This window comes from Anomaloglossus baeobatrachus, chromosome 2 (genome assembly GCF_048569485.1).
Source record: "Anomaloglossus baeobatrachus isolate aAnoBae1 chromosome 2, aAnoBae1.hap1, whole genome shotgun sequence".
NCBI classification, from domain to species: domain Eukaryota; kingdom Metazoa; phylum Chordata; class Amphibia; order Anura; family Aromobatidae; genus Anomaloglossus; species Anomaloglossus baeobatrachus.
The window spans coordinates 87,721,885-87,748,935 of NC_134354.1; the positions used below are offsets into that span (position 1 = coordinate 87,721,885).

Below are 27,051 nucleotides of genomic sequence, written 5' to 3' on the forward strand. Positions count from 1 at the left end.
ACTTGGACGATCTACTCGTCAAAGCACCCTCCCTCGAGGCATGCCAACGCAGCCTGAATGTTACGCTGGAGACTCTCCAGACTTTCGGGTGGATCATCAATTTGGCAAGGTCAAATCTGTCTCCGACTCAATCACTAACGTATCTCGGCATGGAGTTTCATACTCTATCAGCAATAGTGAAGCTTCCGCTGAACAAGCAGCGTTCACTGCAGACAGAGGTGCAGTCTCTCCTTCAAGGCCAGTCGCACCCCTTAAGGCGCCTCATGCACTTCCTAAGGAAGATGGTGGCAGCCATCGAGGCAGTTCTCTTTGCGCAGTTTCATCTGCGCCAACGGCAATGGGACATTCTCCGCCAATGGGACGGGCAGTCAACCTCCCTGGACAGGGAAGTCTCCCTTTCCCAGACGGCCGAGGACTCTCTGCTATAGTGGCCATAGCCCCCATCCTGGGCACTGGTCACGACAGATACGAGTCTGTCAGGGTGGGGAGCAGTTTGTCTCCGCCACATGGCTCAGGGGACGTGGACTCAGCAGGAGTCCACCCTTCAGATCGATGTTCAAATCGGGGCAGGGTATCTTACCCTATTAGCCTTCCAGAAGTGGCTAGAAAGAGAGCAGATCCGAATCCAGTCGGACATCTCCACAGCGGTGGCATACATCAACCACCAAGAAGGGGCGCGCAGTCAGCAAGCCTTCCAGGAAGTCCGGCGAATCCTCATGTGGGTGGAGGACACAGCATCCACCATATCCGCAGTTCACATCCCGGGCGTAGAAAACTGGGAAGCAGACTTCCTCAGTCGCCAGGGTATGGACGCGGGGGAATGGTCCCTTCACTCGGACGTGTTTCAGGAAATCTATTGCCGCTGGGGGGTGCCGGACGTCGACCTAATGGCGTCTCGGCACACCAACAAGGTCCCGGCATTTATGGCACGATCGCGCGATCACAGAGCTCTGGCGGCAGACGCCTTAGTGCAAGATTGGTCGCAGTTCCGGCTCACATATGTGTTTCCACCTCTGGCACTCTTGCCCAGAGTACTGCGCAAAAATCAGATCCGATTGCAGCCGCGTCATACTCGTCGCACCAGACTGGCCGAGGAGATCGTGGTACCCGGATCTGTGGCATCTCACGGTCGGCCGACCGTGGTCACTACCAGACCGACCAGACTTACTGTCCCAAGGGCCGTTTTCTCCATCGGAATTCTGCGGCCCTGAACCTGACTGGGTGGCTTTTGTGTCCTGGATCCTAGCGTCTTCAGGATTATCCCAAGGGGTCGTTGCCACCATGAGACTGGCTAGGAAGCCCACGTCTGCTAAGATATACCACAGAACGTGGAAGATTTTCTTATTCTGGTGCTCTACTCAGGGAGTGTCTCCCTGGCCATTTGCATTGCCTACTTTTCTTTCCTTCCTACAATAGGAGTCAGAAAAGGGCTCGTCGCTCGACTCCCTCAAAGGGCAAGTCTCAGCACTATCCGTGTTTTTTTCAGAAGCGGCTAGCACGTCTTTCTAAGGTGTGCACGTTCCCGCAGGGGGTTTGTCATATCGTACCCCCGTACAAGCGGCCGTTAGATCCATGGGATCTGAACAGGGTTCTAGTTGCTCTCCAGAAGCCGCCTTTCGAGACTCTGAAGGAAGTTTCTTTTTCTCGCCTGTCACAGAAGGTGGCGTTTCTCGTTGCGATCACATCGCTTCGGCGAGTGTCTGAGCTGGCAGCTCTGTCATCCAAGGCTCCCTTCCTGGTGTTTCACCAGGACAAGGTAGTGCTGCGCCCCATTCCGGAGTTTCTCCCTAAGGTCGTATCCTCGTTTCATCTTAATCAGGATATCTCCTTACCGTCTTTTTGCACTCATCCGGTTCACCGGTATGAGAATGATTTACGTTTGCTAGATTTGGTGAGAGCACTCAGAATCTACATTTCCCGCACGGCGCCCATGCGCCGTGCCGATACACTTTTTGTCCTTGTCGCTGGTCCGCGCAAGGGGTTGCAGGCTTCTAAAGCCACCCTGGCTCGATGGATCAAAGAACCAATTCTAGAGGCCTACCGTTCTGCGGGGCTTCCGGTTCCTTCAGGGCTAAAAGCCCACTCAACCAGAGCCGTGGGTGCGTCCTGGGCATTACGTCACCAGGCTTCAGCTCAACAGGTGTGCCAGGCAGCTACCTGGTCCAGTCTGCACACTTTCACCAAGCATTATCAGGTGCATACCTATGCTTCGGCGGATGCCAGCTTAGGTAGAAGAGTCCTGCAGGCGGCAGTGACACCCCCGTAGGGGAGGGCTGTTTTGCAGCTCTAACATGAGGTATTTCTTTACCCACCCAGGGACAGCTTTTGGACGTCCCAATCGTCTGGGTCTCCCAATAGAGCGCTGAAGAAGAAGGGAATTTTGTTACTTACCGTAAATTCCTTTTCTTCTAGCTCTTATTGGGAGACCCAGCACCCGCCCTGTTGTCCTTCGGGATGTTTTTTTGTTGTTTGCGGGTACACATGTTGTTCATGTTGAACGGTTTTTCAGTTCTCCGATGTTATTCGGAGTTAATTTGTTTAAACCAGTTATTGGCTTCCTCCTTCTTGCTTTGGCACTAAAACTGGAGAACCCGTGATACCACGGGGGGGGTATAGCCAGAGGGGGAGGGGCCTTGCACTTTTGATGTAGTGCTTTGTGTGGCCTCCAGAGGGCAGTAGCTATACCCCAATCGTCTGGGTCTCCCAATAAGAGCTAGAAGAAAAGGAATTTACGGTAAGTAACAAAATTCCCTTCTTTGCTGTAAAAGCGGATCCTGTTTTTACAAAGAAAATCGCATGCAAACGCAAGTGTTATTTTGCAGGATCCTGTCACTTGAAGTTTATGGGCGGGCATTGGAGTCATGTGATCGGGAATGAGGGGAACTGAACGTGACAGACTGGGAGTTGGCATCTGACAGCTACGGAGGCTCGTAACCAAGGTAAACATTGGGTAACTTGCTTGGATACCCGATATTTACCTTGGTTACGAGCCTCCGCAGCTGCTAGGAGCCGGGCTCCCTGCACACATAACAAAGATAAACATCGGGTATCCAAGCAAGTTACCCGATGTTTACCTTGGTTACGAGCCTCCGCAGCTCTCAGGCAGGGGAGAGAGAGAGGAGAGGAAGGGGGAGAGAGGGAGAGACTGATCACGTGAGGCTGGTTTCTGGGCATGCTCAGTAGAGCAAGCAGGATCCTGACTATCTGCATGCCAGCGTTCACATGCGTTTGTGTGCAGTATAGTCAGGATCCAGCAATTTGCAGTATTTGGACGCAGCTCAAAAACGCTACAAGTAGCATTTTTGAAAAAAGTTAAAAAACTGCAAGTCGCTGGATCCTCACTATAACGCACGCAAACGCATGTGAACGCATGTTGACGCGACTCCATTGCAAATGCATTGAAATGAAAACGCATTTGCACTGGATCCGTTTTTCCGTTAAAAAAAAAGTTCAGGACATGCGTAAAACGTAAAAACGTAGTGTGAAAGCAGCCTTAAAATGTTTACTGTTTAAAGCTAAAAAATGACTTTTTTTTTTTTTGAGATTTTTTTTTTTTATAAATTAAAAAAATATATACGTAGTTTTACGTCGCATAGAAGCAAGAGATAAAGAATTTTGTTTTCAGAAACATTTAACATTTTAAAAATTAACATTCTAAATAGAATGTTTTCAAAGCAAAGTATTCTCATCACGATTTCATTTTTTATCTCACATCAGAAAGAAGAAAACAGAAGGAACATACGACTTGCCTTACTGGGACCGTGCAGGTAAAGTGTGCCAGAAAGAATACGGATTTAGAAATCTGTACATCACGCCACTATGTATTTAACATCTTTTATCAATTGTATATCTACAGTGCCTTGCGAACGTATTCTGCCCCCTTGAATTTTTCAACCTTTTCCCACATTTCAGGCTTTAAACATAAAGATAAAATTTTTAATGTTATGGTGAAGACTCAACAACAAATGGGACACAATTGTGAAGTTGAACAAAATGTATTGCTTATTTTCAATTTTTTTAAAAAATAACTGAAAATTGGGGCGTGCAATATTATTTAGCCCCTTTACTTTCAGAGCAGCAAACTCACTCCAGAAGTTCATTGATGATCTCTGAATGATCCAATGTTGTCCTAAATGACTGATGATGATAAATATAAGCCACCTGTGTGTAATCAAGTCTCCGTATAAATGCACCTGCTCTGTGATAGTCTCAGTGTTCTGTTTAAAGCATAGCATTATGAAGATCAAGGAACACAACAGGCAGGTCCGTGATACTGTTGTGGAGAAGTTTAAAGCTGGATTTGGTTACAAAAAGATTTCCAAAACTTTAAACATCCCAAGGAGCACTGTGCAAGCGATCATATTGAAATGGAAGGAGTATCATACCACTGCAAATCTACCAAGACCCACGCCATCCATCCAAACTTGCATCTCAAACAAGGAGAACACTGATCAGAGATGCAGCCAAGAGGCCCATGATCACTCTGGATGAACTGCAGAGATCTACAGCTGAGGTGGGAGAGTCTGTCCATAGGACAACAATCAGTCATGCACTGCACAAATCTGGCCTTTATGGAAAAGTGGCAAGAAGAAAGCCATTTCCCAAAGCTATCCATAAAAAGCGTTGTTTAAAGTTTGCCACAAGCCACTTGGGAGACACACCAAACATATGGAAGAAGGTGTTCTGGTCAGATGAAACATAAATCAAACTATTTGAGCACAATGCAATGCCAAACGATATGTTTGGCGTAAAAGCAACACAGCTCTTCACCCTGAACACACCATCCCCACTGTCAAATATGGTGGTGGCAGCATCATGGTTTGGGCCTGCTTTTCTTCAGCAGGGACAGGGAAGATTGTTAAAATTGATGGGAAGATCGATGGAGCCAAATGCAGGACCATTCTAGAAGAAAACCTGGTGGAGTCTGCAAAAGACCTGAGACTGGGACAAAGATTTGTCTTCCAACAAGACAATGATCCCAAACATAACGCAAATAAACGTATCCAGGTGTTAGAATGGCCAACTCAAAGTCCAGACCTGAATCCAATCGAGAATCTGTGGAAAGAGCTGAAAACTGCTGTTCACAAACGCTCTCCATCAAGCCTCACTCAGCTCAAGCTGTTTGCTGCTGCTCAGCTTACCTGTAACCAGAATACCCAAGTCCTTCTCCTGTGCTGTAGTCCGAGTTTACTTCCATTTAATGTATATGCAGCTATACAATTACTCCATCCTATGTGCATTACTTTACATTTATCAACATGAAATCTCATTTGCCAAGTATCTGCCTATTCTGAGATCTTATCCAGATCATTTTGTAATATTGGACTATCGAGGTCCATTTTTAGTATCCTACATAGTTTGGTGTTGGTGTTAATAATCTATTTTGGTTTATATTTTTTTATATATCTTTGGCTTGATTTTCTGCAGGCTGGTGGAAGGGGATGAAGCAATTTCTACCTGCCAAATCAGCCGAACACGAGGAGACACCGGTGAGGTACAGTAACTGTGAAGTCAGCCGTCTGAGAACAAGGGAGATGACCACCATGTCAGCAGGTAGGGCTCTCCACAGGGTGGACCATCCCCCTCACCTCAATGCTCCTCAGGTTCACAGGTAGAATATATTTGAGTATTACACTTGCAAAACATTCAGAATATTTGACTTTCTGGTGAAGTTTCAGGATGATCTTAAAATGCCCTCTTACCTTTTCAAGTGAAAGTCATGTGACCTTCTCTAAACTTTTGGATGCTCATGTCCAACTGTTCAATGTTTCAGGACTTTCTGCACAACTTGCTGTTCTCTAACAAGGAGCTTAATGGCCAAATTCACAACAGGTGTTGTTTGATCCATGAATAGCCCTATAAATTTTGGGGTTCAATTAGAATTGATATTTAAACAGCTCTCCTCATCATGTTGTTCACATTTTGACATCATGAGTCCAAGAAGACACCTAACAATTGATCAGCAGTACCTCATCATTGTGAGGCTTCAAGCAGGATGTTCTCAGACAGAAGTGGCCTCTGAGCTTAAGGCCCAGTCACACTAAACAACTTACCAGCGATCCCAACAACGATACAACCTGATAGGGATCGCTGGTAAATTGCTAGGAGGTCACTGGTGAGATGTCACACTAAGCAACGCTCCAGTGATCCCACCAGCAACCTGACCTGGCAGGGATCGCTGGAGCGTCGCTACACGTGGAAGCATACTGCGCTTGGTAACTAAGGTAAATATCGGGTAACCAACCCGATATTTACCTTGGTTACCAGCGCACACCGTTTAGTGCTGGCTCCCTGCACACCTAGCCACAGTACACATCGGGTTAATTACCCGATGTGTACTCTGCTACGTGTGCAGGCAGCAGGGAGCCGGCTTCTGCGGACGCTGGTAACCACGGTAAACATCGGGTAACCAAGAAGCCCTTCCCTTGGTTACCCGATATATTAACCTTCGTTACCAGCGTCCGTCGCTCTCACACTGCCAGTGCCGGCTCCCTGTTCCCTGCACACATAGCCACAGTAAACATCGGGTTAATTACCCGATGTGTACTCCAGCTACGTGTGCAGAGAGCAGGGAGCCGGCACTGACAGCTGAGAGCGGCGGACGCTGGTAACGAAGGTAAATATCGGGTAACCAAGGGAAGGGCTTCTTGGTTACCCGCTGTTTACCGTGGTTACCAGCGTCCGCAGAAGCCGGCTCCTGCTGCCTGCACATTTAGTTGTTGCTCTGTCGCTGTCACACACAGCGATGTGTGCTTCACAGCGGGAGAGCAACAACTAAAAAATGGCCCAGGACATTCAGCAACAACCAGCGACCTCACAGCAGGGGCCAGGTTGTTGCTGGATGTCACACTAAGCAACATCGCTAGCAAGTTGTGCATCAGCAGCGATGTTGCTAGCGATGTTGCTTAGTGTGACGGTACCTTTAGAGTGTCAGACTGTCATCAGCAGGTTGTACAGGTTTGGGCAGATGCCACACTGATGACCGCTTCATTGTGAACAATGCCCTTCGGAACCAGATGATGAATGCCACAGAATTCATGGCACATTTAAGCTTGGTGAGATGCCCCCCAAGTGTCACGTCAGACCATTCAAAACCATTAATATCAACATGGCCTGCGTGCTAGATGACCTGCGAGGTACCTGACCACACCACCATGCACAGGCATCATCCTTGCTGGACGAGTGATCAGTGGGCCTCAGTGCTGTTCACTGATGAGTCGATTCATGCTTAGCAGAAATGATGGCCACCAACGATGTTAGAGACATCAAGGTGAGAGCGATACATCAGCCTCTTTTGTCACCAGACAACCCTGTGGTTTTACAGTGTGGGCCGGTGTGTCTAGTCAATTCAGAACTGCTCTACACTTTGAATAGTACAATGACAAGACCCTACTACTGGAGTAACATCATTAATCCAGTTATTGTGCCTCTGCATGAACATCACAGGCCTAATTTCATCTTTATGAATGACTGTTTCAGCTCATTAAGGCCACATCATTAGAGAACGGCTGCTGGAGACAGGGGTACCTTAAATGGAGAGACCTACACTTTCTCCAGATATGAATCCCATAGAAAACCTATGGGATCTGCTGAGTTGGCGTGTAGAGGATCGTACCCCAGAACCTCAGTGACCTGTGGGCCGCCCTTCTAGAAGATTGGGATGCCATACCCCCGCAGACAATATAACTCAATTTGTGAACAGCAGAAGACTTTGTTGTTACACTGTAATTGATGCTCAAGCCAACAAGACAACTTATTGAGACATTTTTGTGGGGGTATCCCCACCACTGTTGTTGGGTTTGGTTTTAATAAATTGTTTGAAATTATTAAATCCCCATAGCATGAGCCTACTTAACTGCCCTACTTTCATGATCAAATATCACTGTAGCGGGAACTCTTTACGTTTTTACATAAATTTCACCCAAAAGCCAAATATCCCTAACGTTTTGTGACTAGTTTATATGTCATTTGATCTCAAGCTCGAAAACCGAAATAAAGGTAACTGGAGCAAAAGTGGCCATTAGATTTCTAGGCTTTCAGCCATAGTCTACTAAATAGCCTTGTGAAGCTTCCATTTACATGTATTGTGGCAGAGAGCCATGCAACAATTACTACAACACGGCACCAACCTCTACATGGGAACAGGTGTAAATAACCGGTCAAAAGTTTGTTTTTCTTTTTAAATTCTGTAGTAACTATGTTATCACACCAAAGTCCTTTTGTGGTGAAGATTCACATACACAGTTTTTTTGTGTGTCAAGGAAAAAAAGTTGCATTCAAGTCATATGTTTTTGTAAGGGCCTGTTCACATGATGTTTAAACAACAAATTTGTGATTCAGTCAGGGTTCTCTCTGAATGGCAGAAGAAAAAAGATTGACATGCCCCCAATTTATTATTATAGCTCCATTTATTCCATGGTGCTTTACATGTGACAAGTACAATAATCGTGATCATTTCAAGGTAGAGACTGGTACAGGAGGAGAAAGAACCCTGCCTGCGAGGGGTCACAGTCTACAGGGAAGGGTAAGGATACAGTACGTGAGGGTAAAGCGGGTTGTGCGATGCTATTGTGGACAGAGGGTTACTGCAGGTTGTAGGCTTGTCGAGGTGGGTCTTCAGGTTACTGTTGAAGGTTTCCATGGTGGGCGAGAGTCTGATGTGTTGGTGTAGAGCATTCCAGAGTATGGGGAGGCATGGGAGAAATCTTGTATGCAATTGTGGGAAAAGGAGATAAGAGGGAATTCTTGTGAAGATCGGAGGTTGCATGTAGGTAAGTATCGGGAGACTAGGTCACAGATGTATGGGAAGCCAGTGAAGAGAGGCGAGGCCGGGGAATAGCGGGGGGGACAGGTGGATTAATCAGGCAGCAAAGTTTTGGACAGATTGGAGGGGAGAAAGCATGTTAAAAGAGAGGCCACAGAGCAGGAGGTTACAGTACTCCAGGTGGGAGATGAGGGCATGCACTAGTGTTTTTTGCAGATTCTTGGTCAAGGAATGTACGGAACCGGGAAATATTTTTGAGTTTGAGTTGGCAGGAGGTGGAAAGAGCTTGGATATGTGGCTTGAAGGAAAGAGCAGAGCCAAGAGTTAGCCCCAGGCAGCAAGCACACAGGACTGGGGAGAGTGAGAAGCCATTCACTGATAGATAGGTCAAGTGGAATGGTAGAGTAAGGTATAATTATAATTTTTTTTTTTTAATTAGATCATTTTTTTATTAAAACACAAAACAAAGGGCAAATAAAATAAATAAGGGTAGACATTTTGTATTACATACACAATTATATCATATTGAGCTGAGTACCATAGTATTATTCAAAATAACAGGTCCATCTCTATAGACTGGTTCATATCACTATTTTTGTTTTTCAAGAAAGAGCCTACAAAACACTCCAAGTTTGTTAAATTAAAAGAATAAAAATAAAGCTTTGTAGCAGAAACCCTGCCCAGCTTACTAATCATTGTCCAGGGTTGTCACCCCATGGCATCTCCCCACCCATGTCGATCTCTCCCCTTCCCTCCTGATCATCAAGCTACTCCTCCCAATGCCTCGTATTGTAGCGACCTCCAGGGACTTATTGAGACATAAGCAGTAGCCTCACCTCCGACTCCATAATAACTGCAATCACTGCAAGCAAAGCAAAAGACTGTCCATCGTGTCATCCTGAAATAACGCACTAGAGTGGAGGCCTGGTACCTCCATCCATGGCTGCCAAATCTTATAAAATTTACCCAATTCTTTCCTCTTCACATATACTCCTCTTTCTAATTGAAGAACATTAGTCATCTTATTTTTGAGCTCTAAAATAGTCGGGGGTGAGGGGTCCAACCAATGGTACTCCAACAGCTTCCTTGCTTGGTAGAGAATACGTGATATATCCAAAGCTGTTGGGAAATCTGGGTCCAATTTCCCAACGGATACGGGGCATAGGTTGTACTTTTAATATGAAATACCTGTTCTACGAGTCCCAGAGTTTGCTTCAAGAATTCTCCAATATGTTCGCACTCCGATATTACAAGCATTAAATGGCATCATCCTGTCCGCATCTGACACATTGTGCGTTTGGTCTAAGTCCTATCTTGAACAAGAGACTGGGTATCTTGTACACCTTGTGAATGAGAAACAATTGAGACAACCTCTGACACTCCGAAACCGCCATCCTAGGAATCTGTTCTAGTACATCTGTCCACTGGCCATCTGCTAAGGGGCCCTAATCCTGCTCCCATTTACCTTTGACATTTAGCGGATATCTATCTAGGTGGGCAGGTGGGCCTTTTATATAATGCAGATATAAGATCCCTAGAGGAAGTAGATGTAACTAAATTATTCAACGTGGAGCTATGTGTCACATTCACATGACTCAACCTCACCTGCTTCTCAAGTGCATGTCGTAGTTGTAGATATTGATAAAAAATAATGCATGTGGCAGATGAAACTCAGTCTGCAAGTGCTCAAAGCTTTTAAGAACAATATTTTGCAGAATATGGGACACCAGGCTGATTCCTCTATCTTCCCATCCCTAAAATCCTACAAGCTTCTGGATTTCCTGCAAATCCGGGTTCCGCCATAGCGGCCAATACTCCGTAGGCCCGTACATATTTTGAAAAACTTTGCCCCTATCCCACACTTTAAAAATCATAGCTAATGTTCGTTGTTTCACTCTATTCACCTGCTGCCTTCTCACCTCCAATCGGCTCACCGGATGTAAAGATGATGAATTCCGTTTTTCCCCATATTCTGTTTTAGAAATTGAGCAGAAAAGGATGAAATAGCATACATATATAGTTGGATTTTGGTTAGTAAGGAGCTGATATCAGGGCCAGAGAGGTACATCTGCGTATAATCAGCATAAAGATGATACTGAAAGCCGTGGGATTCTATGAGCTGTCCCAGGCCGAAGGTGTAGATGGCGAATAGCAGGGGTCCAAGAACTGAACCTTGGGGGACACCAACAGATAGGGGATGAGATGAGGAGGTGGTGTGAGAGAGGGAGACACAAAGTCCAGTCCGTTAGATATGAAATGATTCAGGATAGGGCCAAGTGTGTGATACCAAGAGATGAGAGAATCTGTAGCAAGAGGGAATGGTCCACGATGTCAAAGGCAGAAGACAGGTCCAGGAGGAGGAGGACAGAGTAGTGTCACTTGGCTTTGGCAGCTAGTAGGTCATTAGTGACTTTAGTTAGAGCAGTTTCGGTGTAATGATGAAGTGGGAAGCCAAATTGTAACCCGTCAAAGAGGGAGCAGGAGGAGAAGTGGGAAGACAGTTTAAAATGGACATGCTAGTCCAGTAGTTTTGAGGCATAGGGAAGAAGTGATATGGGGCGATAGCTGGACACAGAGGCTGGGTCAAGGGAGGGCTTTTTGAGATCGGTGTGATGGAGGCATGTTTGAAGCATGAGGGGAAGACACCAGTTGTTAGTGATAGGTTGGATAGATGGGCTAGGGTTGGGATCAAGATTGAGGTGAGGTTGGGGATAAGGTGGGATGGGTGCGGGTCAAATGAGCAGGTGGTGATGTGTGATCTGGAGGGGAGAGAGGAGAGCTGGTCTTCTGTTATGTTGGAGAAGCTGGTTATGGAGGAGGATGGCTTGGTGGTTATGTGGATGGGCTGGGGGAACTGAGGGCCAAAGCTTCGTCTGATGATTTTGATCTTCTCCTTGAAGAAAGAGGCAAAGTCTTCAGCTGAGATGAGGAGAGGGATTATTCACTATTAATAAGGCAGACTGAGCGACTTTGTCCTCAGTCGGAGCTCCATTCTGGGGGTGTACATTAAGTGGACACAAAAACTTGGTCTAAATGCAATTGTGACCGCTTAAAAAATGGCTAACTCTACTGAAAGAGGCCAGACTGAGCACAAACTGACTGTGCCTCGGTGTAGTAAATTGTTCTATTTGGGGCATGTCAAAATCCCAATTTCCGGGAAGTTCAGATGGAACCTCTGTTGGAGTCACAAATGTGTGGTGCCAATCTGATGTGAGCAGGTCTCTTCTAAAATTATGTATGTTCTTTGTAAACAAAACCTAAAACTCCTTTATTTTACAGAATACGCCCAGCCACTAGTCGGGGGAGCAGTTGGCACGTTGCATCAGAGATCAACCTTTAAACCAGAGGAGAGTAAAGAGGGTGGGTATGCCGATCTGGATTCCTACAACTCCCCAGACACGGACATTTACCATGCCTACGCGGAGCCGCTGCCGACCAGTGGGCCGGAATATGCCACACCAATCATCATGGAAATGTCTGCACATCCTGCCGGGACCATGTGCTTGCCTTCAACTTCTACTTTTAAAGGGGCAGCAAGCCAGGCACCTGTACTAGTAGGGACTTACAACAAGCTTGTGTCTAGGACAGACAGTTCCTCGTCTGCACAGGTACTATATGACACGCCAAAAGTGACGCCAGGGACATCCGCGGTGCAAGAGACGGTTTATCAGGTGCCACAGCCAACAGCAAGCAAAGATGTACCTCCAGAAGTGTAAATGGAGACGCATAGACTTTTGTATGTATTCATTTGAACAAAATGGCTTTATTTTGTATGAGCACATTGCATCGTGTGTCCGTAAATAAGTAGATTGTAGTCACAAATCAAAGTTCAAACCACTGTGCACAAGCTTTATACAGAAACACTAAACTACTTAACCAAATCTCCTGTGCAAATATGCAAGTTCAGCGGGAGGGCGCTGTGTGCGGAAGACGTGCGCGACGTGTAACGCTGGTTCATGGATGGTTCCCCACATCAGGGGTCATGGGGTCTGCTTTAAAAAAAAAACGTGTTTCTGGTGCTGATTCCCACTTAACATTTCTTGTTATTTAATTTAGGTTTATGTTTTCAGATTACCTTTTTTGCTACAGACGCAGGATCTGAAGTTCCAATATTTATTTACTGCCTGTTTATCCTACTGAGCTCTGCTTAGGACAGTAATAATGCCGGCCCTCGTGTGTGCTCTGCTTAGGACAGTAATAATGCTGCACCTCCTGTGTGTGCTCTGCTTAGGACAGTAATAATGCCGGCCCTCCTGTGTGTGCTCTGCTTAGGACAGTAATAATGCCGGACCTCCTGTGTGTGCTCTGCTTAGGACAGTAATAATGCCGGACCTTCCGTGTGTGCTCTGCTTAGGACAGTAATAATGCTGCACCTCCTGTGTGTGCTCTGCTTAAGACAGTAATAGTGACGGCCCTCCTGTATGTGCTCTGCTTAGGACAGTAATAATGCCGGGCCTCCTTTGTGCGCTCTGGTTAGGACAGTAATAATACGGCCCTCCTGTGTGCGCTCTGCTTCGGACAGTAATAATGCCGGCCCTCCTGTGTGCGCGTCACGCTTGACACTCAAAAATGCTGTGATAGAATTTTTTTTTCCTTTCTGCGTCTCTGGAGTTTGTATGTTGTCCGTGACCACAGCTTTGTCTGCGATGGCCGTTCCAACCATTTCTTTATATGAAGAATGAAATTTATGACTCACAAGTTCTTAGCGGTCCTGATCACAGTTGCAGTTGTTTGCACCAATTTTTTTAAATGGACGCTTACGTATCACGTCCACAGAAATGCTGCAGTTTTTTTGTTCAGGCAAACCGGGGAGATTTCGTAAATTCTGGTCACTCGTTGAAAATATTTTGCTTCGATTCAACGGAGGAGCTGATTTTGAAAGTTTGTCTAATAGTAGAAGTAGGAATCTGCCCCTCCAGGGTAACAATGGACTGTCTTAGTTATGGTGATTTTTGACTCACTAGCTGTATATTGTATTCATGAAGTTACAATCAAAAAAGCATTTTCTGTGTGGGGTAAATGGGGAAGGGGGATGGAGAGAGTTCATAAAGACTGTCGTATTGTAATCTAGTCTTGATCCAGAGTCCACTGGGGTTACATGCACTAAATGCTCTTCTCGTACGCTTCTTAAAGGGAACGTGTCACCAGAAAATGATTAATTCTGGGTTTTGTGTTTAAATTTTAATTTTAGTTTTTTTTTTTTTTTTTTTGTAATGTGCACGGTCAGCTATTGTGAATTGTGGATCCTGTGTTATCATTTTATATAGAGGTGTTATACTTCATTGTAATCCTGCCTCTGATGATAAGGTACCTGCTGTAAGCTCTTCCTGAAAGGACCGGAAGTAAGGCGAGCCATACACATCAGATGGCAGTCAGCCAAACAATGCTTCAGCTGATTGTTTGGCTGACAGACATCTCAGCCAACTCTTCCATACATCTGAGCATTTTTTGAGAAAGTCGCCAACTTATACGTCGGACATGCATGGTCAACATCTCATCAGTCAGCTGGCGCTCCAAAGCACATTAGACCATCGTTGGTCAACCATCAATATCAACAGGTTGAGCCACTACTAGTCTAACATGTATGAAGGCCAAAAGAGTTGAAAATAGCTTGTGTGGTCAGTGAGAAAAGTGCGAGATTACTTTTTATTTTATTTTTTTTTGCCAATTTAAAAAAAAATATATGCAAGTTCACACGAAAACCTTTTTTAAACAATAGGTCATTTTATGACACTTTTTTTGTTCCTTTGCTAAAAATTATATATTTTGCAAACTTCACAGATATTTTTTAGACTCCTTTATCCTGTTCCTTCGGGAAATTCACATCCACATTAGAAACAATGAACAGACTCTAACCCTGTATTATGTATTGAAGCATCTTAGGCACGTGTGCAAAGGTTCATTATGAGGGGAGAGGCAGCAGGGTCAGGTGTCGCCTCACCTATTGTGACTGGTGGATCCTGTGTGTGCCTAGCTTTTATCTGCCAGAGTAATCCTGCATCTGAGGAATCTCCTAAAAACTGTTCATGAAGGAAAGTTCCAGTCTACAATAGTCCGACTGACCAATGAGAAAATTGCAAGATTACTAATTTTGTGGCGTAAATGATGGTGATTCTATTGGCAGCAGTAGGCACAACTTATGCCCACATTTCAAAAAGTTGGCGCCATTGGCATAAAACAACTATTAGTTTTATTACTATTTAATGAGGGAATTTTTTTTATATTCCTGTGTTTGGTCCCTCATTTTACAAGTGCTCTAGTGCTGACCTTTAACATTGTGTGCGCACGCTGCGTTTTTGGTGCAGATTTGTGACAAAAATGCATGTCTATCCTTTTACCAGCAAAGTCCTTGAGAATTCAGCAGTGCTGTGCGCATCTTGCTTATTTTTTCCTTGCGGATTTGGGTGCAGAAGAATTCTGCAGCTTGTCAATTCTTTGTGTATTTTTTTAGCCCTTCCAGCCGTTGACTTCACTTAAAAAAAAAATAAATAAATAAATGACCTAAAACGCACCAAAAACACAAGTGTTTTTGCATAAGTTGCAAAATGAAAACTGCAAACTAGCTGGTTGTTGCGATTCGTCCTTTCACTTTTTTTTTCTTTTGTTTTTGCACTAATTTTTACAAATGCATTTTTTTTTATTTTTTTATAACTGGGGCACAAAACTGCTCAAAGAGCAAAGAATGCACAAAGAGGTGCAGGGTGGTGTGGATATTGAGGATATTTACTTGAAATGAATCATTTCCGAGCTCTCATATAAGCGCTTTTTTCGGTTAAGATTATATAAGATTAAATTAATCTATTTTCCTCAGGGACGGTGTGATCGTCTTCACACTAGATCTATTTCTTGAAGAACTATAACTCCCAGTATTTGCTCACCCCATCCCTTATTGTCATTTTACCATAACATAGCGGTTGTACAAAATCATTTGGAATTACAAGGATCTTTTTAGTATTTTTTTCTAGATCCACCCCATTTCCTATTAATCTAGGATTTCGCTAGCGTATTTTGAAGATTTTTGTTTGGATGTTTGGTGGCATGTGGATATAATCGTGCCGCTTCCCTCAAAACAAGGGCAGTCCCTATGAGCTGTGTAATCAGAGGAAAACTGGTTGCTATGGATTTACTCTTGAACACTGTTCTTAGGCAGGACTATCCTTAGCAACCAGGCAGGACTATCCTTAGCAACCAGGCAGGACTATCCTTAGCAACCAGGCAGGACTATCCTTAGCAACCAGGCAGGACTATCCCTAGCAACCAGGCAGGGCTATCCCTAGCAACCAGGCAGGGCTATCCTTAGCAACCAGGCAGGACTATCCTTAGCAACCAGGCAGGACTATCCTTAGCAACCAGGCAGGACTATCCTTAGCAACCAGGCAGGACAATCCTTAGCAATTAGATAATCTCAAATGACGAGCTGAACAGGGGGGGAAAACGCAACTTTCTAGTAGTCAGTTTGTGATTATCATATCATAGTGGTCTTTATAAATCAGAGTTTTTTTTTCCCTCAGTCAGACATATCAGAAATCATTACAAAACCCAACCATGTGGTAATTTGTGGTAATAACATTAAGACCCCAATTTATCATTTGTGGGGTTTGTCACTTTCCCTTTTTGTATTGTGGTATATTAGTTGATAATTTTGGTGCCAATATTATCAAAATGGCACTTTGCAATTTATAAATTTGGGGCAAAGTAAAAAATGGTTTTTTTTGTTTACTTTTGCTGTCTTTTTTTTTTTTTTTTTTAACTTGAACTCCCTTTGCTTTAAAGTTGTGGTGTACTCGAAAATACACCAGGGAGGGAACTGGAGTGAAATTGCACCAAATTTTGCAACTTTTTAAAAAGTCATAATTTATGAATCAGACATAAACCTCTGTAATCATTAAACTGCGCCCACAAAGCAGAAAAAAAACTACAAAAAAGACAGGTAAGCCTATATAAAAAAAAAGCACAAATAGAATAATGAATTGGGTGCAAAGAAATAAAAAAAAGCTTAAAACACAAAACGAGACAAAAAAAACAGGCACAAAGGCAATAATGAATCGGGGCCTTTGTATTTCTAAGCCATCACTGGCTTTATATATCACGACTGTCCAAAAGGAAAACTTGATGTGAGTTCAGAATTTTCCAGTGCTTCAGCTGCCCAGTGTTTCTGCCTGAATTACTAACGAGACCCTTAAAGGGGTTGTACCCCAGAGACACCTGCTGGGTGGTATTGTTGCTGATGCCCCATATGTATCATAGAAAGATTCTAGTCTAAGTATTAGGACGGTACATGCTGGTCGAAAATCGCCCTGGCAGCTGTACCATCATACACACGGTTGCATCTATCCCTGCCAATGTCAGAAGAATATGCCTGAACAACCCCTTTAAGAAAATCTTACACTTTGTAAAAGTTACTCATAGTTACTCAAGTGGTCACTTTTTTCAGTGGGACTGCCATTATGGCTTAGCGCTTTATTTTTATCAGTCCTATTGACATTGAATGCACCGAAGGTGCAATATTGTGATCCCCAGGGATCAGCAAGTTGACACATTAACCCTTTAGCACAACATTACTTATAGGTACGTCATTGCAGGAGTGATGGCATGGGGAAGGAGGATCAGGACCACACACATCTGATGCCAGTTATATAGCTTCGATCGCTGCTGTTAGCCATTTACATGCAACTGTAAATCTGTAACATTGTTAAAATGTGAGGATTACCAGTTCTCACACATTGTCGCCGCTTGTCCCTCCACTACATGATTGTGGGGTACCAATGAGTTACAGCCATGGGTTTTCTAAAGACCCCTGTCACTGCCATCTTGATAGTCCTGTGAAATTGAGCCTTAGGCTGTGCTCAGTTGGAGACCAAGATTTACACTATATGCTGCAATACTACAATATTGCATTGTACTGTATAATGGGTCAAAGGGTTCAGATCCCATAAGAGGGCTAAAAAATAAAGTGAAAAATAAGTCTTTGAAAATAGAAAAAATTAAATCGCAAAAATTAAAAAAGCCTCATTAAAAATAAAAATATATAAAATAAATATTTGGCAACATGGCACCTGTAGAAGTCTGGTCTATCAAAATATAAAATTAACCAATACGCTAGATGCTGCAAGGAAATTAAAAACAAAATGCCAGAATTGTGATTTTTGAATAACCACAGCTCCCTAAAAAATATAAAGTGATCAAAACATCATAGGTACCCCAAATTCGGATCAATAGTTTTCCACTTTCCACCCCCGCAAAAAAAAAAAAAACAGCTCAATTGGCAGAAAAATAACAATGGTAACACAATTTTTTTTGTTCTCAAATTTCCAGGTTTTTTTGTTACCATATAAAAAGTAATGATAATGAAAAAAAAATCTATGAAAGTTTGGTTTTGCCATAATGTTACTGACATGGAGAATAATGCTGCCAGTTTACTTTTTACCATACAATGAACCAGGGCTGTGGAGTCGGTAAACCAAACCTTCGACTCCGACATATATTGCTTATAGTTAGGTGAAAAATGTATTGTAATACATGAACATTTGTATGTGAACATCAGACATTTAATAAGTTTTATGATACAATAATCAAGATATTTGGATAGAACATAAAATATATTTATTGGATACAACTTTAGAACACAAACTGTAATAAATTGTAAATATGTCATATACAGTAGATTACCTATATATCTTGTGTGTGTGTATGTATGTGTATATATATATATATATATATATATATATATATATATATATGTATATATATATATATGTATATGTATATATGTATATGTGTATATATATATATATATATATATGTGTATATATATGTGTATATATATATATGTGTGTATATGTGTGTGTATGTGTGTATATATATATATATATATATATATATATATATATATATATATATATATATATATATATATATATAAAAAATCACATATTGTATTACATATTTACAATTTATTAGTTTTTTGTGTTCTAAAGTTGTATTCCAATAAATGTTTTATGTTCTATCTAAATATCTTGATTATTGTATCATAAAAATAATTAAAGGGAACCTGTCATCAGAAATTTAGCTTGAAACCTAAAAGTTTCCCCCTCTGCAGCTCCTGGGCTGCATTCTAGCAATGTTTCTGTTGTTTGTGCCCCTTTTCTGACCAAAATAAAGACTTTATAAAGTGGTACCTTTTTGTATTCAGATCTTGATAATGTGACGCAGGGGCGGGCTCTCTGGTGGCCGTTAGTCTGCCTCCTGGCGATTTAGGCCGCCCCCATCGCTCCATTCCATACTTCAGGACGCCGCCCACTGCGCCCGAGGTGCCGCGCACGCGAGGACCGCTGGTCACGTGTGTCGCAGGCACGAGACTATGGGCGGCGCTGTGATTGCATCGCAAGTGCCCGCCCATCATCTCGTGCACGCTCTCCCCTCTGCCTCCAGCGCTCTGCGCAAGCGCTGGCCAGATGGCCCGACGTTGGAACGCTGGAGGCAGAGGGGAAGACCGTGCACGAGATGATGGGCGGGCACTTGCGATGCAATCACAGTGCCGCCCAGTCTCGTGCCTGCGACACACGTGGCCAGCGGTCCTCGCGTGCGCGGCACCTCAGGCACAGTAGGCGGCGTCCTGAAGTATGGAATGGAGCGATGGGGGCGGCCTAAATCGCCAGGAGGCAGACTAACGGCCACCAGAGAGCCCGCCCCTGCGTCACATTATCAAGATCTGAATACAAAAAGGTACCACTTTATAAAGTCTTTATTTTGGTCTGAAAAGGGGCACAAACAACAAACATTGCTAGAATGCAGCCCAGGAGCTGCAGAGGGGGAAACATTTAGGTTTCAAGCTAAATTTCTGATGACAGGTTCCCTTTAAATGTCTAATATTCACATTGTACTACAATACATTTTTCACTTAAATATAAGCATTATACTAAATGTTATTATTTAGTAAAATATTCAGCACATTCTGCATTGCACTACTGTCCCCAATTTATTATATATTTTAGGAGTCGGAGTCGGTGCAATTTATACCGACTCCACCAAAATGAGCTCCGACTCCACAGCCTTGCAATGAACACCGAAAAACAGAAAAATTACATGGTTTCACCACTTCATCCCACTTTTCATTTTTTCCCCCCATTTTCAGTACATTATATGGTAAAATGGATGGAGACATGTAACACTACAAAGAAGCTGTCATGTGTCATAGGAAAAATATTAAAAGTTATGACTGTTAGAAGGGGAGGAAAAATTGAAAATTGGCTGTAGAGGCAAGAGGTAAGGCTGGGGCCACACGGGGACTACTGCGATCCACTTGCATGACACTCGGCTCGTGCTGGCAGTACAGCAGAGCCAAGTGTCATGCGTGTGTCCTTGCAACTGAGGTCCGTTCGTGCGAGCAGACCTCAGCTGCGGGGGGCGGGCCGGCACTCAGGAGGGGAGGGAGGGATTTCTCTCCCTCTCTCCTGCGTAGTCAGCTATTGCCATTCTCACACTGCACTGGCAGTACACCGGTGTACTGCGAGTGCAGTGCGATTTTTTTTCTTTCGCCCCATTCACTTGAATGGGTGCGAGAGAAAGAGTCTCAGCTTACAATTGCAGCATGCTGCGATTGTTTTCTCGGTCCGATTAGGGCTGAGAAAATAATCGCTCATGTGCGCTGACACACAGGCTAATATTGGTCCGAGGGGAATGCGATGTTTTATCGCACTCCACTCGCACTGTTTTTCTCGCCGTGTGGCTTAGGCCTTAATGTAGTCTTGTTAGCCAAGGAAGACGCCCATACAGAAGAGTTGGGGATCACACCCTATGGCTTACAAGAATAGATTTCCATACAGGGAAGAAGAGGTCCTGTCTCCAGAACAGAGAGGGGCAGAGAAAAAGCCAAATTCAGTCTGACTGCAGCATTTACTCCATTTAAAAAAAGTATTTATGGCCGGTGATAGGTCCTCTTTTAATGAATTGTATTATGTACATTGATACAGATGTTCCTTGTAATACAATGCATGTAAATGGGACTTTTTGAAACATCAAATATATTTTCGGAACAACAAATTACTATCAATCAATCTAACACTACACCAGCTTTCGTAGGGAACAGAATTTTTAGATTTGGAAAACTGAAAAGTCTTCTGTATGTCGTCTGAAGGAATATACAAAAAATTATTATGGGTAGCAATCCCATAGCATATGCTGAAGTCAGTGGACTGGATTTTCCTGCCAGGGCTAGGGACCTTAATCCACACATGAAATATTAACCATGGGTGTTCGTGTTGGATACTATTAACTGATGTCCTAGATGTGATGTGTCTAGATCCAGACTGCTTGTTGCATTATAAATTTTGCAGATGATGCAAACTCTGCATCGTAGGTGACGTGATACAACCCTTCATGTCCACCAGGAAACTTCGGTGGATTGGACACTGGTAAGTGCTGGCGTGATGTACTGTATGTGTTACTGTAAACTGCATTTATTGAAAGTTAAGCTAAAATGGCACTTGAAAAAAAAGCTTACATGGGTTGTCCCCTACTGATCCCTCATAAATGGCGCCAGAGTGCTAGAGAAAAATCTATACTTATTGTGCATTTACATTAGACAATTGCAACCATAAAACAAACTCTGATCATTTCCCATGTACACAGAACGATCTGCAATAGTGTTCTGCGCACATGTCCTGCTTGGCAGCACATGTCCTATATGCACAGGATGATGTGCTGCCGAGAACTATTAACTTTAATCAATCTTAACATTGCTTAACCCAATGAACAAGTGTCACTTTTTTTTTTTTTTTATTTATTTATCCAGTACTCTTTAATAAATGGATTTACTATAGACACTGGGCAAAGAATTTGCTTCCATATTTTTTTATTTTAGCCTCTTTAGCAATTTTTTTTTATGATGATGCATAAATCTTGAACATCTTAAGAACCGTCTTGACAGTAAAAATAAAAAATAACTAACTACAAATTGAAAATAATAAATTATGACGCACTGTTTTTCAGCTCAGGTTGCATTGGATGTTTCTGCCAGCTTGCCAAATGGTGTTTGTCTTGTTCAGAAGTCCCACCACCTCTGAATGCATCATATGATGTTTCTCCAACGACGTGCTCGTCTACAGGCTACAGCAGTGGTGGCTAGTGATGAGCGAATAGTTTGGTATTCAGGTGCTCTTAACAAGCAGTTGATACTCGGATAGGTGCGTGTAAGTATATAGGGAAACTCAAGCATTTTTCCGGAAAATCTTCCGAATAAATGCTTGAGTTCTCCATTGACTTCCATTATACCTGGGTACTCGAGTCGCACCCATCTGATCATCAATTGCTTGTTACGAGGATCGGAATATCGAACTGTTCGCTCATCACTAGTGGTGGTACTTGGGATAGAAACTGCTATCTCACCAACCTGCAGAAGCTGGGGATTATGCCTCCTTTTTGTTATTTTCAATCAATCTAGGTCTTTAAAAAAAAAATACTTTCAGATATCTCCTTTTAAAGAGGATCTTCAATAAAATCCATGAATGGTCTATCTAACTTGGCCCCCAGTTTCCACTGATCATAACTTGATGATCTGTTTATCTTCTATTAATTCAGATTTTACCCCTGAAATTTCAGACTGGTTCTCATCTTATGCTTGAGGAAATGGGCTTGACACATAGTATAATGGAGTAAATTGACCGTGAAGCTAAATATTCCAGATTGTGTGTGGCACCGAATACAAATAACTGAACCTCAAATACACACAGCTTTTCTGGTCATGATGCACGTCACCTTTACTGTGGTTTACCATGTCTACTGGACAAAATAATCAAATCTAACAATCTGGAAAAATTTAAAACTGTTGCCATCTTAGTGAACTGTGTAAATGGGCAAGACAAAGTGGTCCTTGTGTGTAGACCCATCCATTTTAGTGTAGTACTTTGGCTTTTAAAGAGCGGCACGTCTGTTAAAATAGATTGTGTAACCTATGCAAACAACACGATATCTGATCATGTTTCTTTGAACTTGTATTTCCAAATTTTTCATTTTTTTTTTTTTTTTTATTTTTTCATATGCTCATCCTTGCTATCTTTCTGTAGTGTTGCCATCTACTTAACACTGACCAATGTACTGCAACCTAAACAAAGTGACTGTGGTGACTCTGGATTTCTGTATGGTGATCGGCAATCACAATGTGATATTAAACTGTATCCGATACTGCTGGTGTTGAATGTGAACAGAATAGATTGCGTTAACTCATTCAGGTACTGAATCAATTAGAAGCGTTCACTGTAATAACTTTTATAATGGCTACAAAATGTTAGATGTTTTTTGTATTATCTGCTTGTAATAGGCACATAAAATGGACACAAATTCTCCTATTTTTCATATAAATCCACAGTGCTCTGAATGTAATTTTGTCTGAAATCAGCATGTACTGTAGGCACAGTGTATCTGTATATGTTGTTAGACTGTAGATTGTATAAAAGAAGAAAGTTCTATGTCTTTTGAAGAAAAAAAATGTACATAAAAATAAAAGAATTTTGTGAAGTTTTTGCTTTTGTTTTATAAATTTGTGTTTGTGTGTTGTAAATATATTTTTGTACTTCTGTTTTGTGTAACATGCTCTAGAACTGAATTCACAAACCTTTAGAACTGAAAGAGAACCTGTCAGAATGATCCACCCTTATAAAAGGGTGATAGTTATCCGATATACGTATTCCAATAATATCCCACGTCCCAGTGTACACAAACACACGTACAGACACACGTTCCAACTTTTACCACGTGTCAATGCAGAACTATCCCAATCTCTAGAGAGTAATCTAGGAATACAGGGGTTGTCAGAAGAGAACTATTGGATGGAATAATAGGCCTCTGAGAGGGAATGGCTGAATACAGAGGGAGTAAACCTTGAGTTTAGGATAGGAGAGGAATTAGGGGATAAGTGGATACTTAATCAAGTAGGAGAGGAACTTGAGGAAAGGTCTGCAGTTGCTTGCGTGGTCAGAGAGGAAATTATGCAAGGCTGATCATATGTATCCTCGTGATGGTGCTGGTGGTCATAGAGAGAGTTTTCCAGCTGTCGTGCCAGGTGTGGGGGATGACTTATTTTTCCACACCAACCGACTAAGGTTCATTTCCCCCATCCCTGGCTGAGAGCTTTGACGCCTTTCTTATCTCAGCTGTTAAAACAGCCATATTCACCATGACCTGAAGAGCCAGGAAGTGGACAGGACAGTGTATATAGATAGGTACAGTACATCTACATACATGGACACATTCCAAAAAAATTTCCCTTTAGAATCCTTCTATTGTCGGGACCTCGACCATGCAATTAAGGGAAGTGTTTGGGCAGACTGTGTTTGCCTCCTCAACCCTACTTGTTATTGGTCATGGTCTTGAATGGAATGAAGCATAAATTTGAATTTAGATCCCCACACTTCATCTGTCCCCACAGGAACACACTCCTTCCAGTCACCATAACCCAAGTTCTTTTGTCCACAGAATAGGATTTCTTCTATTTCTTTTTCCTTCAGTATCTTCTTTTTCATCTGTAGCTGTGTTGCCTTTCATTAAGCGGTGTGAGACTTTTCGCTTTGGAGTTGTTGGGTCAATGGACTCTCCTACTTTGTCATCCCAACCAGTGTAGAACACAGTTGGACCTTGGAATGACCTCATCCTTGAATCACTGTCTTTTTAACAGTCCATTATATAAACACAGGCAACTACTCATTTGGGCAGTCTTTTGCCAGAAGCTTCATGTTTCCTGTCTGTAACTGCATTGAATTTCATCACTATACTTTTGGTGGTGTTGAGTCAGCAGTCAGGGGCCTCTCCTATTTTGACAGGAGCAGTTTTGATACACCACAAGGTTGAACCCTGAAGGGACCTAATCTCTGAACAGCAGTCATTTAAACAACATAAGAAAAGTCCATTTTTAGACCTGTGGAAGTTAGGTTTCTTCTGGTCCAGCTGAACTTTTTTAAAGTTCAGTTTGGGTCCTGGACTTGACCTGAACTCTATTTAAAGTCAATAATTGGCAGTTCGGATCTCTGCCCATATGCAGCCAGCCATAAACAGAGCTCTTTTTTTTTTCTTTGGTGCAAGCCATCAAACACTACAAGCAGCTCGCACTGGGCCAAGCACTATGCACAGCAAGTTCTCCTTACCATTGTTAAGGACCTACTGGAAGTTCCAGGTTCATGTGATGCAAGTGTACATGGGGCCAACCTGAAACTGCAATTGATCACTATAGTAAGCTTAGTGATGCATTCCCGTACTGAAGGTGGTTCTGTTGATGTCCTGACACTGGTCATACTGTACTGATGGTGGTTCAGGTGCTGCATTCATGTACTGACTGTGATCCTGGCACTGCATTCATGTGCTGACAATTTTTCTGATCATGTAGCAATCCAAAACATGCTTCATGTATAAACTGAAAAATCCTCAAAACTTAGTTTTGAGATTATGAGGAGGATTTTGTTGAGTTTCTGCAAGTTTGGGTGTATTTACACTGTTTGTTTGTTTTTTTTTAGCAGAAACTAAAGTAGAAAGTCTTCAAATCCTTCTCAACAAACTCAACATTTTGGTTCTGCTGATGTATTAATGTACTGACAGTGGTTCTGGTGATGTACCCATTTAAATTTTTTGCAGCTTTTTAGATTGGTTCAGTACGACAATGTGGCCCTTGGACCAAAAAATGTTGAACACCTCTGCCTTAGGGTAGATGCACACAACATCTTTTAGATGTATGTAATCCCATAGTTTTTCAGGGAGATTCTTGTGTTTGTTGTTCGAAAGTGCCTTTATTTGCATTTTTAAGGTTGTTTCCTGAGTCATCTTTGCATTGTCTTTGGCTTCCAGTATTTTTCTTACTCATATTGTATTAGTTAGTGGCTTCCAATGGAAGCCTAGTTTGCTTTGCTATTCTTCCACAACCCAAAGGTACACTTGAAGGTAGTGAGGTGTGGGCCCCCAGTGTGTCCCTGACTCCTGTCCAGGCCCTGGTGTAACTCCCTCCACACCTACCACCCAGGGGATGTGCCGAGACAGTGGTCACAAAAACCGAAACGACTAATGAGACAGACAGGGGTGACAACCAAACTCACACACACAGGACCAAACACAAAGGGACCAAGAATAGATGCACAGGAGATAAATATGGAGAAAGTAACTAAACAATGGGGTAACTTCCACACCAAACAGCAGCAGAAAACACCTCCTTCACACTCAACACCAAGCTCCAGAATGAATTCTGAATAACTGTCTCCCTCTGTAGGGAGCAGAGGGTATTTATCCAGGTTGGGAGTGGTTATAAGCATTATACACCTGAGCCGAGGTAATCAGCTTGCTGCTAGCAAGAAAATTGACATTAACCCGTGCATGCCAAAAGGAAAAAGACAGTCTCCAAAGGTAAAAAGTCACCAGATGTCAAATCATGTAGGACAGGTATGTATATATACTGGCTGTAATAGGAATCCTGTTCCCGGGTGCCAAGAGGCTATGCCTGAGCCTATCAAAGAGAGAGTATAGCGACTACCATGCCAGATTTGGCATATCTAAGAGATGCGCAACTTCTAGGGCAACTGCTGGCTCCTATTTTTAGGCTGAGAAGGGCCAAATAACCATGGCCCTTCCCACCCTAATAGTATCACCCCCCAGTTGTGAACTGTCCATTGGGTTGTTTGGAAAAAAAATGAGATGGAACCCTATGTTGTTGTTTTAAAATTATTTATTCAAATAATTTAAAAAATCAGTTTGGGATTCCCTATATTTTTCAAAACCAGTCAAGGGACAGCTGACAGCTCAGAGTTGCAACCCGCAATTGCTGCTGTACCTGTGCTGGTTATGAAAATTAAGGGGAACCACATATCCTAAATTACTTATTAACTCTGCTAAGTAGCTGTACAAGCTAGCTATCTAGCATTTATCTGGCTTTGCACATCTATTAGGCTAAGTTCACATTTCCGTTGATTTGTATCAGTCACATGCGTCGCTTGACGCATGTGACTGATGCGCTGTTCAACGCTGTACAACGGATGACAAAGAACAGAATTCTTTGTCCGATTCCGTTGTGTGCGGGGGGCGGAGTTCGGGGGAAGAGCCGAGCGGGGGGCGGGGCCAGGCGCTGAGGATGTCAGTAGAAGTGCTGCGGTCTGCATGGCTGGGGACAGGTGAGTGTATGTGTGAGTGAGTGTGTGTATGTGTATGTATGTATGTATGTATGTGTGTGTGTGCACATGCAAAGTGCGGGAGGGGGCGGAGCCGAGCAGGGGGTGGGGCCAGACGAGGGTGTCAGTGCTTGTCTGCATGGCTGGGGA

General features: G+C 43.0%; 1 protein-coding gene across 1 annotated transcript in view; it reads left to right on the forward strand.

The window, feature by feature from the left end:
• The window catches only part of DCBLD2 (discoidin, CUB and LCCL domain containing 2), a 135,200-nt gene extending 116,760 nt beyond the window's left edge, over nt 1-18,440 (forward strand). The window contains exons 13-15 of the mRNA XM_075335143.1: nt 3,718-3,767; nt 5,428-5,553; nt 12,044-18,440. Of these exons, the coding sequence (XP_075191258.1) occupies nt 3,718-3,767; nt 5,428-5,553; nt 12,044-12,480 (613 nt within the window). The 3' untranslated portion in view covers nt 12,481-18,440. The remainder of the gene's footprint in view (nt 1-3,717; nt 3,768-5,427; nt 5,554-12,043) is intronic.
• The last annotated feature ends 8,611 nt before the right edge of the window (nt 18,441-27,051 follow it).